At 33.2% G+C, this 15087-nt stretch overlaps 2 protein-coding genes and 1 pseudogene across 7 annotated transcripts; 1 reads left to right on the top strand and 2 right to left on the bottom strand.

Moving 5' to 3' along the window:
• Window positions 1–1686: 1686 nt before the first annotated feature.
• On the bottom strand, window positions 1687–4481 carry LOC100804469 (U-box domain-containing protein 9-like; annotated as a pseudogene).
• Window positions 4482–5338: 857 nt separating this feature from the next.
• LOC100803944 (U11/U12 small nuclear ribonucleoprotein 48 kDa protein) lies at window positions 5339–10009 on the bottom strand. Of its 6 annotated transcripts, none has more exons than XM_014763231.3 (6): window positions 8796–10009; window positions 8508–8622; window positions 7769–7876; window positions 6479–7170; window positions 5795–6379; window positions 5339–5691 (listed from the first exon to the last, which is right to left on the bottom strand). In XM_014763231.3, exons 1-4 carry the CDS (start codon window positions 9992–9994, stop codon window positions 6529–6531), a joined length of 2064 nt encoding a protein of 687 aa, XP_014618717.1. In that variant the 5' UTR covers window positions 9995–10009; the 3' UTR covers window positions 5339–5691; window positions 5795–6379; window positions 6479–6528. The 6 variants fall into 6 exon arrangements, with proteins under 6 accessions (XP_014618717.1, XP_040861706.1, XP_040861705.1 ...); XM_041005772.1 differs by having other exon boundaries at window positions 6347–6379; XM_041005771.1 differs by having other exon boundaries at window positions 5339–5571; window positions 6347–6379.
• Window positions 10010–12580: 2571 nt separating this feature from the next.
• On the top strand, window positions 12581–13814 carry GER6 (germin-like protein). The gene is made up of 2 exons (NM_001253277.1): window positions 12581–12757; window positions 13052–13814. The coding sequence occupies exons 1-2, from the start codon at window positions 12628–12630 to the stop codon at window positions 13618–13620; spliced, it is 699 nt and encodes a 232-aa protein (NP_001240206.1). The 5' UTR covers window positions 12581–12627; the 3' UTR covers window positions 13621–13814.
• Window positions 13815–15087: the final 1273 nt, after the last annotated feature.

Here is a 15087-nt window from a genome sequence, read left to right as displayed (position 1 = left end):
TTATAGAGTTTACATAGTGACAGTTTTCTTTAACGGATTGATTGGATGCTAATATTTTTTTCAAAATAAAACTAATACAACGACATATATAACTATGAAAAACAGAATAAAAATGTTGATTATTTTTATAAAAGACCTAATTTTCATTTGGTGTGTTATAAAATAAATCATTAAATATAAAATAATATTGTATTATGTTTTACAATATACTATTTTATATTAAACATAATGTAATATTAGTTTTTAATTATATATTAAAGTTTTTATCAAACATTATGTTACTATATCTTGTATAACGTGTTAATGTATATGCTTTTTTTTTTAACAAACTAAATTTCAGAATTCATATGCAACGTTAATGTATATGAATTTTTTTATTTAAAAAAAAATATTCTAAGACGGTTCTCTGAAAATGGTTTTTTCAAAAGACCGTCTTGGAATCCTTAATATATTTTAATATTTTTTAATGCATTCTAGAACGATTCTCTAAAAAATCGTCTTAAAATGTGTACTATTTTAAAACGGTTTTTAACTAAGAATCGTCTTAAAATGGTACCTTTCTAAAATGGTTTTTAGCTAAAAATCGTCTTAGAAAAAGATATAATTCTAAAACGGTTCTTTACTGAAAACCATCTTAGAAGGATACATTTCTAAGAGGATTTTCTATAAAATCGTCGTAGAAAGTGTAAACTTTTTACGGTATTGATTACGACGACAGTTAATAACTGACGTAAAATACACAAAATAATCGACGTAGAAGGTGCTTTTTGTAGTAGTGACATTAGGTAGCAAGTAAACCGGATAATGGGATAAGGCATGAGTTGCATAGGACGCCATCACATCTAATAATGGGCCTGAAGCTGGGTTAGAGTTAGATTACGTAAAAGAACCCTACATTACCCCACCGTAGACTGGTAGAGTAATAAAAACACATACAATGGAATAAGGAGTCATCAATTTGTTAAGATTCTCAAATGTGAAAATTAAAATAATAATAATAATAATAATAATAGATTTTCAGAATATTGTGAGACTGGGAGTGAGTCATTTTGAAATTTAATGTTGGCTCATCGACAAAATACAAAGCACATCAAGCTAGCTATAGTCTCATAATGAGATAACTTTTGAGAAAGTGGCTTTGGACTTTAACTTAACCTTACAAAACCGGCTTATAAGGTGAGGATTGCTCCCCACTTATATAGTTTATCTTGACACTATCTTTATTCGATATGAGACTTTAACATGTTCCATTTTTCTCATGGCTACCTGCCATGTAAGACTTCCAAAACACCCCTTTATCTAGGTGTGACCACACTTTCCCTTACGCTCAAGGCTACCTGCCTAGAGTGTGACAAACATAAGAATCCATTTAGGATAAACTCTGATACCATATGAGAAAATGAATTTGAGATTTAACTTAATTAAACAAAAAATCAAACCAAAACTTCATAAGTTGATAGAGAATAAAGCTTTCCTTTAGGAAGAAACAAATATGAATCCACTGTCGCACATAATGTGCATATATACAAGTTTTCTTTCCAATTCTCAATTTGCATTTACCAGATATATTTTGTACAGAACACAAGAAACTAAACTCATGTACAAAGAGGTGATCTACAATTTCCAAGGCCTAATTTCACCAAGAACTATTAGTTCGGTATACCCTTTCTATGAGAAACAGGGGATTGATATTTTGTTGTACTTTTTTCACATAAAAGATTTTCAAACCAAATAATAGACACTAACTACGGCTAGTAGAGGATTGAGCTATGTCGAGCATGCCAAGAATAGCGCGAGCTTTCCTTTTGGCCCTTGAATTCCCGCATTGTGCAAGCTTAGAAATGTGTCAGTGACCATTTCATCCTCCCTAATTTCCCTCCTTTTTTCTCTATTATTGAAATTGATTATGTAAAGAATCGCAACACAGTTCTCCTTGACGCATTCTGATGTTGTGTTTTCCTTTTCCCTTAAGATATCCAACAAGAAGGGAACAACATCATGGTTCACCAATGCTTCAACAGCCTTGGGATGTGTAGAGAGAAGTGGTAGCAATGCCAACAACTCATCAACTAAAGCATGGTCAACGATCTTTTTAAGAATAACTTGCACTGCACCTTCCCTCACTATTCTCCCTTTGTTTTCATGCATATAACATAGTCTGGACAGTGCTGAAGCATCATCTTTCATAGTTGGTGGATTACCCTCTTCTAATAAATCCACCAGTATTTGATAACTCCAGATCTTCCAATTATGTGTTTGTTAGCATCAAGAGTTGACATTGAGAAAATTGTTGCAGCTACATTGCTCTCGTTTGAACTATTCCTCTGATTTAAGGGATTCTATAAGAAGTGAAATGACTTTTTCATCCTTTGCAAAGACCCTCTTGTTGTCATTGTGAATTGAAAGATTAAGAAGAGTTGTGATCAAGTCCTCATGGAACTCGGAGTCCACAAAAGCCTTGCCGGGTGATTAGGGTCTCAGCAATAGATGAATCACTTCTAAGTCACCAAAGAGTGTTCGAAACGCTAACATTCGCCTTATTAATTACTGTCGAAGCTCTTTTGCGGCGTCTTTATTTTCCGAGACATAGAGTGATAGCTTGAAGAGTAATGTATGCAAAGGGAGTCTATGAATTATTAGAATACAACTGTGAGGTGAAGTCTCACATCAAATAAAAGTGAAAAAATTAAGTATCATATAAGTGAAAAGAAGACGCATAAACTTAAACTTGAACCTTAAAACTCATTTGGAGGAAGCAATTAGGAGTGAGGATGGAGTGAGATAGGATTTACTGAGTTTAAGGACATATTCTGTGGATCTCATTCAGCCACCTCTGATTGAATGGCCAATCAAAAGTATGCACCATTAATCAACATACATTAATTTAGTAGTACAAATGTACAATGAGGACCAAGTAACAACATACATGTAAATAATCTTTTAGGCAATAATTAAAACCACATCCTATAACAACTACTACTTCTCAATCTTCATTCTCTAAACAAGAAGCATTAAAAAAAATCCAAATAAATGTGTTATTCATTGTGCATCAAATAATACAATGGACAAAAAAGTTGTCTAATAACTCAAGGATTTGTGTTATATTGTTTTTGTGTTGTATCGGTGTACATCAAACGAACCTATAAAGTGTGACCAATTCTATCAAGATAACAACTATTATTACTATATATAATACCGATGATTTTTTGGATACTTTATTCTAAACACCTCATTTAATTAACACAATTTTTTTCTCTATTTCTGTTTCTATTACATAATAGTATCAATTATCACGCCTGTATTTTTTTTTCTCTCTTTAATTTCTTACTAAATGTCAAATAGATTTTTGGGTATATTAAAAAATCCCTTTTATTGTTATTTTTATAACTATATTAAAAGCGTAATGATCGATAGACGGTTCTCTACACTAAACACTCCAGTAACACTTTCTTTTTCTTTTTCTTTTTATCAAATGAGAACATCATATATATGTTACTAGCTAGTATATCATACTTATATCAAATAGTTTCTTGCTACCCACCAATCACTTTTTATGTTGAAACCTTACGCAAGGATGAAAGAATTGATCTTTATTATTAGAAGGGAAAGAGATAGAAGTCAACCTGTCCAGTGGCCAAGATAACAGGATCTGTCATTAAGTTTCCAGAGAGAGGGCAGCGAAAGTGTGGAGGAACAGTTACATTGTCCAAGTTGCGAGAGAGAGAGAGGTGGTGCATTTCAAATCCTTGAGAGCAGAAAGAGCATCCATGGCGCATACGGTGTAGTCATCACTCTCCACAATAGTTCACCAATTCCCGCAACATATCTTTGAGTGCATGTACTTGCTCCTCGGTCGCCATTGAAGAACAAGAACTGCCACGTTCACGCGTGCCTTTCCCCTTCTCTGAAATTGTTATGAGGTTTTGACAAAGATGAGAGCGAGTGAGTGTTGACGAATCTTGATAACAGAATTTGTCTGCGGAGTGCAAAGGCGAAGAGTGTATTAAAGCCACCCAATAAGGGCGTGTCAGTCTGACTCTATGGTGTTTATGTGTTCAGTGCACACGAGTCCCGTCCACGGGCCATGCACTTTCCACTCATATCACCAATGAATCATATTAAAAATATATATGAAGTGCACTATTTTTCTTTTCTTTTTTAGTAAGAAACTCGAGGGAGGTTTTGACTAATCTATAGTTGAGTTGTGCGACTACTATTTAAGTCATTAGGTTGAAAATGTAGGTTTCTAAATGTTGTTTGAGTTCCAAGTCTTGTATTTTGGAGTGATGATCCTTAATTGTGCTATATTAGTTTAGTATCATTTTTTTTTGTAATTTCTTTGTGTTTTATTTATATGAACTAGTTATTTCCTGTATTATTTGACAGTTTAATTCGCATTAAAAAACATTTAAACATAAATTTATGTAAAAATGAAATAAATAATCATTTTTTTTTATTAATCATGTACTTTTCAATTTAGATTGTAGCTGTTTTACTCAAACTTTTGAGGATGATCAAATGTTTCGCATAGGTTGGAATCAATGGTTGTTGCCAGGAGGTTTTCAACATCGCAGTGGACTTAGGAAGTGTAAGAGATTTACTATGTACAAAGACTCTAAAATCAAGTTAGTGAAAGAATAAAGTCAAGACGTCGGGATTAGAATGAATGTGTAACTCAATGTTAAATTTGAAGTATTTGTATGTTATTATGTTAATCAACTACAATTTGATGGGGAATGCAGCTTCAACGTCCTTAACTATTTTCAAAATATTCAAAAGGATGTTATAAAGTCGTTAGGTAGTTAAATTCCGTTGAAGAACATTTATCTATTTTACATGCTTATTAATCAAAGTAGCATCCATTAAAAGCTTAAACATTAAGTTTACTTGTTTTCTAACCTCTGTTAAAAATACTTTTATGTGCAATATAGATATAGGTGAACGTCTTAACTTAATTTTAGTATTATTAAAATTAGATTTGAAAACTTTTATTTCAAAAGACTTATATTAGGCTAAAATTTTCATCCCAAGTTAACACAAGTTGCAGTTATTTACTTATACTCAAGTAGTATATTTTTAAAAGCAAACCAGATTTCAATATATTGTACCCAAACTTGTTTGTACTGATTAACAGACTAAAAAGTAATCAGAATAAACAGTCAGGGGATAGTTCCTCAGTTCCTTTATTATCCCAAACTAATTGTAGCCTTCGCGCTAAAGTAAGATATTATTCCATAAAATTGTACTGCATTGCAATTTAATGCCCGATTAATTTTTTTTGTTGTGCTCCTACGTTTTTTTATGTGGAATGCCCAATTAATTTAATTATACAACTCAGTAATCAAATTATTTCATGTTACTCTTTAAAAGTGATAGCAAAAAACACAAATGGAAAACGAGTTTGCAATTTGCACAATTTTAAGAAGTAAATCATACACTAGGCCAGGCTATAGCCTACAGTTGTCACACTAGTTTCCCTCCTCTTTGTATATGGCATGCGCAAGGGTTTACTTTATCAGAACCTGACATCATTTTTGTTGAAGTCACTTCATCACAGCTGGATCTCTTCTACTAAACAAGGAAGAAACCTAGTGAGACAATTGAAGAATCTGTCTCTCTGAAGAAGCAAGTATTTAAAAAGAGCAGAAGAATTCAGGTAGAAATTGAAAGATTTTGTTGTTTCAAGCCATTCTGAAATCAAAACACAAAGAATTAGACGAACCAAAAGCATTAATGCTCAAGACATTTTCTTGCAATAAAATAAAAGGCTAAATAATGACAAAGCTTGACCAACCTTGGCAAATTCTAAGCTAAGATTAGGAGCAAGTGAGTGGAAGAGAACACAACAGGGAAATTGTTGATTAAAAAAAATACTTGGAAGTTCAAACAGGTTAAAAAACAATCACTCCTAAGTGAGACACTGACAGATATAAAATTCATTTCCAAAAAAAAATAAGACATAATTTTCAGTGGCCTCTACAGCTGCTTCACCTTAATACCTAAAGCCTTTGTAAGATATCAAAACTATATATAATTGATCTAGTAGTAGTTAAATGATTCAATATCCAAAGTAAAGCATTATTCAAACTGTTTCATTTCTCCTAGCACGTCACATGCATAACCATAATTGATTCAAAAACTATCTTTTTTTGTTAAGTAAAACAATCATAGAGTAAACTACAAAAATCTAGCGATGTAATAGATTCTAATGTGGTTGACATAATTGGTATTTTATTACTTATTCTCTAAGACACTAATAATATTAGTAACGACAACAACAATAAAATCACTCCAAGGCAAGCTTGTTTAGATGCACTTTCACAATCAAGGATACAAAGGAGGATACATTGATAAATCGCTGAAGCTTGATAAGTTATTACTGCAAAGTTATGCAAAGAAACCACGTTAACAGTAGAACTTCACATTAAATTTATATATGTTTAACCTCCAAATAGGAAATGTAACTAGCAAAACTTACCCAAAAGCCACAGCAGGTGTAGTGTCTTCCCAGTTCTGACCAAGACAATGCTAATAACCTTCCTTGTCGTAAAATTTATCTGACTTGATATATTTAGAGTCCGAGGAGATATCATCCTCACAGATAACAAGGGATTCTGAAGGATCATATCGATCTGAAAATGCATTATTGGGGAAAGAATCTGAAATATGACTCCTGTGAGTGTCCTTTTGCCATCCATCCTTGATTCTAGATGAGTTGTGCTTCTTTCTATTTGGGTAGTAATCCTGTTTGTTATGATGACTACTATGCTCACGCGATCGACTATAACTTGAGTACCTTTCAGGGCTTATAGAATGACGGTCTCTATGATATTTTCCTTGGTCAGCATTCTGTTGATCTTCTCGGCAATAATGGCTCCTATGATGCTCATGTTTCCGTTGTTTGTAATCTCTAGAAAATGCATCCTCCAGACTTTTGCTTTGATCACAACAGTTAGAGTCTGATTGTTGCTCACTACAACGTAGGTTACTGATTGTAACTGTAGGAGAGTTATTACAAATCTTTCTTGAATTATTAGCTTCCATAGGAATGTCACGGTCAGGAGGTTTAGATGGAAACAACCCACTCTTTTCAGACATTTTCACATGGCTCTCAAAATCCCCAGCCTGCTTGATTTGGTCCATGAAATCCTCTATCATGTACCTCATTACCTTCAAGGAGGAATTTAAAATTAAGTATAAATTAGCTAAAATTAATAAATTAAATTGCAAAATGAAAATCTTACTTCAAATAATTTTACTAAAATAGTGCTATAAGACGTATAAGCCAAAAAGGTATCCACCACCTCTGATACAATAGTAACACCAAGTCATCAACTAGGTGTATGTTTGGATTGGCAGGGGCAAAATTGATTTTGAATGAAATTGATTATGAAGTAAATTAGAGAAAATCCACCATTATTTTTTCCATTACAATTGCTTCTACTAGAAGTGAGGGGTAAATTAGACAAAATTCAACTAGAATTGATTTTGGTAGAAGTAGAAGCTAGCTACTCCTCCTACTTGCTTCAACTCCACCATGATTTTTTCCATAGAAATTCAAAATCAAGCTTGACCCACCTCACCATGCTCTACCATGATTTTAAAGCCAGTCCAAACACACCTAGAATAACTGTGATAATTACAAGATACTCAAGATTATTCAGCTTCAACGGAGCAATTGGAAAATGAAACCAGGACTAAGTACGTGAAGTTACCATGGTTCAAGATATAAGTAGAAAATTTCAATAACTACAGCAGTACTTCTAACCTGCAAAGGTGATTGATTTGTTTTCTTGCCACGATAGGACATTCTTCGACGTTTGTAATCCCTTTCTTCAGCTAGCAACTCCTCTCGTGTCTTTTCTCTTGATGTTTCCTACAATTGATAGCAGATAGACAAAATGTAATTACAGGTAAAAATAACAGAAAATATAATATTCACTTCATGGTCAAGATTCATTAGGGTGTGTTTGTATATGTTTTTAATTTTAACTATAAAATTGTAACCTTGTTTTCAGAAGCTTATATATGAAACAGTGAAAATAATTTTTTATTGTTGTTTTCACTATTTCCTACATAAAGTTTTGAAAATATGAAATGAAGAAAATATAGAAAATGTTTCCTCAAATAAAATGGCCCCTTACATAGCATGACTTAGGCACAAATTTATAACAAATTGCTCTCATGCTATTGAATGCAGACCAAGTAAGGAAAACAAATAGAATGTGGATTGAACAGTCATTTTCATTTTTGGGTGAACCTAGGGCATCTCCCTATCGAGAGACATTAACTAATCCCCTAAGATACCAAGATTCATTTAAGAATTTGACCTCTCCTAACATAACATATAAGCAAACTAATTCCCTAATTAGTCATCTGTTTGGCATTTCAGTACTATAAAGTATAAACAAGGAAAAGAAAGGAGTAAAACCCCATGTAGTTAGACAAATTAAAGAATCGCAACATGAGACCTTATTCTTCTGAAAATTATTATAGATTAAAAATACCTGGTTGGATGATTGCGGAAGATGAATGCTATCATGATCAATTAGAGGTCTATAATCAGGACGCTTTGTCCGCTCTTCATTTGCTTTTTCAGACAAATAAGAATACTCAGCAACCCTAAAGAAATAAAGCTCCATGTATTCAGATTAAGCCCACAAAATTCCAAATCATTTGATTGTAAATGACCAAAGCCAAGATCAAAGACACTATTCGTATCTAATAAGTTTCACCAAAGACACATTTCTGAAAGAAAATATACACAATTTGAAGAGTATATAAATACAACATACAGCTGATAGTTACTTGGCTGCTGAGAAAACCAAAATCCCTTAATTTTTTGTTCAAGCAAAGATCGTTCGTGCAGTGCCGCAACCGCCGCTGCAACTTGGGACACAGAAATCTTTCTATTCAGTATCCAATTTTTCTTTTCTCCACACTGAGCACCAGGTTTCGCTTCTTTGGGGTCTCCACTCTCTGTACCTAAATTTTGGGACTCTTGCTTTGAAGCAGCATTGTCCCCTAAAGGAAACAACAACAGAACCGAAGCACCAACCAGAATGCATTTTTTCACGAAATTAAGAACAAAAGCCTTTCCGTTAGCCGCACCGTAAAGAATCGAAACCTGAGACGCTAACCACGTCAAAGCCTGGTTCGTAACGGGGCAATCCACGAGCGAGTTTTGGTTGTCCACGGAAACGGAAGCTTCTCTCAGAATTGACTTGAGGCACATACAGCATAGTAAAAATATATGGTGCTGCATAGAGGTATCAATAACGACGCCGTATCGAGGCGAATTCGCTATCATCCAGTCCGTTAAGTCACGGTCGTTGGCAATTCCGAGACCTAAAATTGCACGAAGAACGGAACTGGAGTAGGTAGCGGGAAAATCGTTCCAGCAGTCGAGTTCACGCGCGATGGAGAAGTACTGAGAGGGAAGAATGGGCGCGTGGAAAGAAGCGCTCTCGGGGATGGAGTGAGTGTATGTGTCGGCGCATTGGAGAGATAAAAACGAGGGAAGGGTGAGGGAGGCGGTTCTGGTGAGGGAGTCGGCATGGGAGAAAGCAACGACGGCGGGGGAATCGCGGTAGAAGAAGTTGGAGAGAGAATCAAGATAGAAAGAGAGTTGATCGGAGGGAGAATTGTGGAGGGTTTTGGGGTAAGTGAGAGAGGGAGAGGGGTTTAGATCGGGGAGAGGGCGAGGAGAGGAAGGGCAACGGAGGTGGTGAAGGAAGAGGGAGGGAGGGGGAAGGAGGTGGTGGGGATTGAAAGGGCATTGTATAAGGTTGGAGTTTAGGGTTGGCGGTGATGGTGTGAGGGAGAGAACATGGTTTGAGAGAGTGATTAGGTTGTTGAGGGATGTGAGGGTGGAAGAAAGACTAGAAGAGCTGGGAGATGGATTCATGGAAGAACGAACCCCCTGGAATCTAGATTGCCGCCGCACCAACTCCTCCAAAATCCAATCAACCAAGGGAAGGCCACCCGCATGCATATGTGAGAGACACTGGTTATTTTTGTTGGCTCTTGCTAAATACGCCTTCCTGTTTGTTAACTCAGTCCCCTTTCTTCTAATTAAATTTGTTATTACCCATTATATCCTTTTTCGATACCCTCTCCCTCACTTGTATTATTCTTTAAACTTCTTTCACACCCTATCTTTTTGTTATAGACAATTTTAATGGGTGGTAATAACAATTGTGATTCCATTGTATTTTTTTTTTGCACCCCCACTAGTGCAGCAAATGTGTGTTTCCTTTGAACATATGGGTTTGTGAAAAATGTGTATAGCGGAATTATGATAATAATGAAAGTATGATTTCACTGCACAATGTACAACGAAAATCATACTTTCGTTGTACAATGTACATAAATTGTTACACAATAAAATCTTGATTTCGTTGTTACATAGGGGACAAATTTGCAACACAACAAAATTATGATTTTATTATGTTACATAAATTCTTATACAATAGAATTGTCTTGCCAAAAACCTAGGAAAAGGTGAAATCATGATTTGGTTGTGCATATGAAAAAAAAAATGGATTGAACAAGGAAGAGTTGCATGAGGCAAGGAGTGAAGAGAGAGAAAGAGAAAATGAAGAAGGAATGAAGAAAGGGAAAAAAGAAAGGAGGGAAGAAATGAAGAAAGGGAAAGAGGAAAGAGTGATGGGTGGGAAAGGATGGTGCCAATTATTGGAAAAGGTGTTTTGGTCTTTACAAGAATCTGGTAGGGATCAATAGCAATTTTGTTGGGACAATAACAAACCCAGTTATGTAAGATCTAGCTTGCATTCTCATATATGGCCCAAAAACATTTCGCCCTAAATAACTTCAAGAACAAAAGATGGGCTATATAACAACACACAAAAAAATAGTTTTTTATTTAATTATTCCTGAAATAGTATAAAAGATGATAAAACACGGAACATTAAAACTCAAAGGACACGCATTTGTTATTATGAAGATAAACATACTCAATTTACCTTTTCATTATCCTAAATCCTAACTCTCCTAGACATTAAAACTACAGTCATATGTAATCATCACTACCACTTTGAACGCCACTATCATTATCTCCATCATCTTCATCTTTATTTTTTTTATAAAGATAACTTTGTCGTTTTTAAGAATTTAATTATTATTTTCCAAGTTATTCGGTACACATAAAATAAGCCTATATATTATAGGCAATTTTTCATTAGTCCATCTAATACTTATGCGTATCAAACAATATCATTCAGTGAAAGAAAAATATTTGTGTTGTATTTATAGACTGATCTAGCTATTACACAACTATACCATACAGTATTACAGTTCGGGAGTGCATATTCTATTTCTCAATAAACAACAAACGTAGTTGTTGGTTTTGAGTGTGAATTTTCCTATTCGCCTAAGACATGGAGGGGAAAATAAATGTATGTACATTCTGCTTGTTTTCTCAAATGCTGACTGGTTAAGATATTTAGAGTGGGTATAATATTTGTCCAGAAGGATAAAGATAAAATAAAACACGTTAATTATCCTTATGATTTTGCAACTGTAAAATATAACAGGGGAGGAGAAGGATCACAATTTTACCAGTGGATATTCCAAGTTTCATAAATTAAAATGAAACTCAGATTCATAAATTTTGAAGTCATTGTCATGAAACTCTTTAATTACCTGCTTTGTAACAACTTTCTTGTTGGTACCATTACTATCTTATTCTTGTCCTATTGCATGGGTAGAAAAAAGAAAAATATAGGGAAACAAAATAAAAGAGAGAAAATGATAGATATGATACATGATTTGATGAGAAATGAAAAAAGAAATAAGAAAAAATAGAATAGAAATGACATGGAATTGAAAAATAAATGTTTGATAATGTATGTTTATATATAATTACTCTTTCTTGGGTTTCTACCAAATCTGATATCTTTCTTGGGTAGGAACTAGGAACCATTCATTTACGTCACTTGTGTGAGTGAGTCATCTTCAAACACTGTAGTGCGTTTGAAATCCTTTGGTAGTGTAAGAAAACAAATCAAAGCTAGGATGCAACTTAGTTATTCCCCGGATAGAAATCTCGGATCAAAGACTTTATGGACAAGATAAATATACAAAAGTGGACACTCGTTTCTTTCAAAATATAATTACGAGTTGATACATATTTGAAAATTTAATCAATTTTTTTGTCTTAAATAATTTCCATTATCCTCCACTTACTCTATACGATATCTATACCGCAACATGAAGGACCAATTAAAGACTTTGGCAAAAATAAAATAAAACCATTGAGGTGTAGCACTAGTTCCGGTCTTCTAAATGCTCACAAGATTTTAATTAGCCGCCGGGTCTCAAAATTAACATGTTCTAAATCATGCACCAGCTCCCATTATAAAACTAAATATTTCAGGCACAGGTAGTGGATACGTACAATGTCGAATGTACACTGTAATACTGAAAAATTTATCATGACAAGCGTGCAGACATTAAGAATGCTTCCACCATCAAATAGTTTACTAATTCTACAAATGCTAAAATATCTATATCAATGGCTCCGTACCCTATAAATAGCTAGCTTCCCATGCTACAAAATACACATCTCTCACACACTTAGAATTAAGTTAGTAGCGAGGAAGAAAAATGAAGGTTGTTTACCTCTTCGTTGTGCTGATGGCTTTGGCATCATCTGTTGCCTTTGCTTATGATCCAAGCCCCCTGCAAGACTTTTGTGTCGCTATCAATGACACCAAAGCTGGTGGTCTATACGGTGGTATGTACTGTATTCTTATATGAGCACCACTATTTAGTACGAAACTTTGATGCACAAAGCATACGTAATACATGTGTTAATATATTATTGGTTAAAAGAAAAAATAAAAGATAAGATACTTAATACAAATCACGGTGAATTGTCTTTTTATATATATATATATATATATATGTACAAAACGAATTCGTACTCCATAGCATTTTCCATTCTTATATACGTAAATTTTGCAGCTACAATATTTTGTGTCAAGAATAATCATCATAAAAGTTACATTGTGATTTTATGTATGTGCAGTGTTCGTGAATGGAAAATTTTGCAAGGATCCTAAGTTTGCTTATGCTGATGATTTCTTCTTTGGTGGATTGGGACCCGGAGACACTGCAAACGCACAAGGATCAAAGGTGACAGCTGTCACAGTTAATGAAATATTAGGGCTCAACACACTTGGTATATCCTTGGCACGCATAGATTTTGCACCAAAAGGTTTGAACCCTCCTCACACTCATCCTCGAGGGACAGAGATTCTGGTAGTCTTGGAAGGTACCCTCTACGTTGGTTTTGTCGCGTCCAATCAAAACGACAACCGGTTATTCACCAAGGTGTTGTACAAGGGTGATGTGTTTGTGTTCCCAATAGGGCTGATTCACTTCCAGCAAAACGTAGGTTATGGAAATGCCGTGGCCATTGCTGCTCTTAGTAGCCAAAACCCTGGAGTTATTACAATTGCAAATGCTGTTTTTGGATCTAAACCTCCTATCTCTGATGAAGTTCTCGCCAAAGCTTTTCAAGTGGACAAAAACATAGTCGACTACCTTCAGAAGCAATTCGGATACAACAACAAAGTTAACAGGGAACATAATTAAATAGTGATACCATCTCTGGCTTGGACCTTGGATAAATAATTTTCTCAATTTCGCTTCCCAAGCCATTACTGCAATATTATGCTTAGTTGTTTTGTGTGGATTTGAACTTGTAAGTGTAATAAAGGACACAGTAACGTGGCTAGCATATGTGTCTTTACAAGATCTTATATATATCAATATTGATACTGTTAAGTAAAAAAAAACTAAGAGTTCAAAAATTTAAATAGTATATATATATACCTTCTTTAATTTCATATATTTTTCAATTAAATTATAACACATGACAACTTATAGAAAAAGATCTGTTTTCTTACTTGAGTTGTCCATGTAAGATTGAAAATAAATTAAATCAACTCGAGACTCAATTTAACAATTAATTTATTGAAGTGGAATTCTTGAATTAGAAGAGTTTAACTTAAATTAAAAATTGAGTTCATTAAATAAATAAATTAAACTTGAGAAATAATTATTTTGGCTCATTTAATTCATGAACAATTTTTGGATATAATTAAATTCATAAAATTAAGTTTCTAATTAATTTTATATTATAAAAATGTAATATAATCATAATTTTAAATTAAATCAAGCTAATGATCTAAACTAAATTAACTACTTCACAAGTTTGAATCTAATTGATCGAGTTTAAAGTGAAAAAAGAGTTCATTTTAAACTCAAATCAAACTTTGAGTGAATCAATTCTTATTAAGTTTAGATAAATTAATTAAGTTTAAGTGGATTCAACTCATTTATATATATATATATATATATATATATATATATATATATATATATATATATATATATATATATATATATATATATATATATATATATATATATATATATATATATATATATATATATATATATATATATATATATATATATATAATCCATGCTATGAAATAAAATGTGAATTTGGTCTTAAATTGGCCTTTTTTTTATCCAATCTCACAAGTATTTATCTCCATTCTATATATTTAAAATTTTTCCCCTTTCTTCTCTTTTAATCTTTGTTATAAATAAATTATAGATTTCTTATTTTTATCATTTTGGTAGTATTAATTTGTTAGAACAACAACTCTAATTGGTTTGCACAACTTTTATGGCATGTTTGGTTATGCTTCTCCCATTGTACCATATTTACCTTCAATTTATTTTTTATATATAAGAATCAAATGTTAAAAAAATAAAAGGAACACCTGTATACAATGCCTCCCTCCAAAACACGTATTTAATCAATTAAAACCTATTTAACAAAAAATAATAACATTAAAGCCTATTCCTAATTGAATAGATGTTTTAATTATCTAATCAACTAAAAATGTTGGAAAGTTTCTAATCCATTAGAGGCTCTCCTCTTTTTTTAGGACTTTGGATTTTTTGGATACACACAACTTTAAAAAATAAGACCATTAATATAAAACTTTAATTTGATAATATATATATATACATATACATATATAT

This window comes from Glycine max, chromosome 10 (genome assembly GCF_000004515.6).
Source record: "Glycine max cultivar Williams 82 chromosome 10, Glycine_max_v4.0, whole genome shotgun sequence".
In the NCBI taxonomy this organism is placed as follows: domain Eukaryota; kingdom Viridiplantae; phylum Streptophyta; class Magnoliopsida; order Fabales; family Fabaceae; genus Glycine; species Glycine max.
The sequence above is the reverse complement of the archived record's forward strand: the minus strand, read 5'-3'. Positions and strand labels throughout refer to the sequence as shown.

Coding starts and splice junctions, on each gene's coding strand:
- LOC100803944 (XM_014763230.3), bottom strand. CDS start 9,994: ATGCATGCGGGTGGCCTTCCCTTGGTTGATTGGATTTTGGAGGAGTTG. Junction 7,877..8,507: donor TTCCGCAATCATCCAACCAG/GTATTTTTAATC, acceptor TATCAATTGTAG/GAAACATCAAGAGAAAAGAC. Junction 7,171..7,768: donor CAAATCAATCACCTTTGCAG/GTTAGAAGTACT, acceptor TCCTCCTTGAAG/GTAATGAGGTACATGATAGA.
- GER6 (NM_001253277.1), top strand. CDS start 12,628: ATGAAGGTTGTTTACCTCTTCGTTGTGCTGATGGCTTTGGCATCATCT. Junction 12,758..13,051: donor AGCTGGTGGTCTATACGGTG/GTATGTACTGTA, acceptor ATGTATGTGCAG/TGTTCGTGAATGGAAAATTT.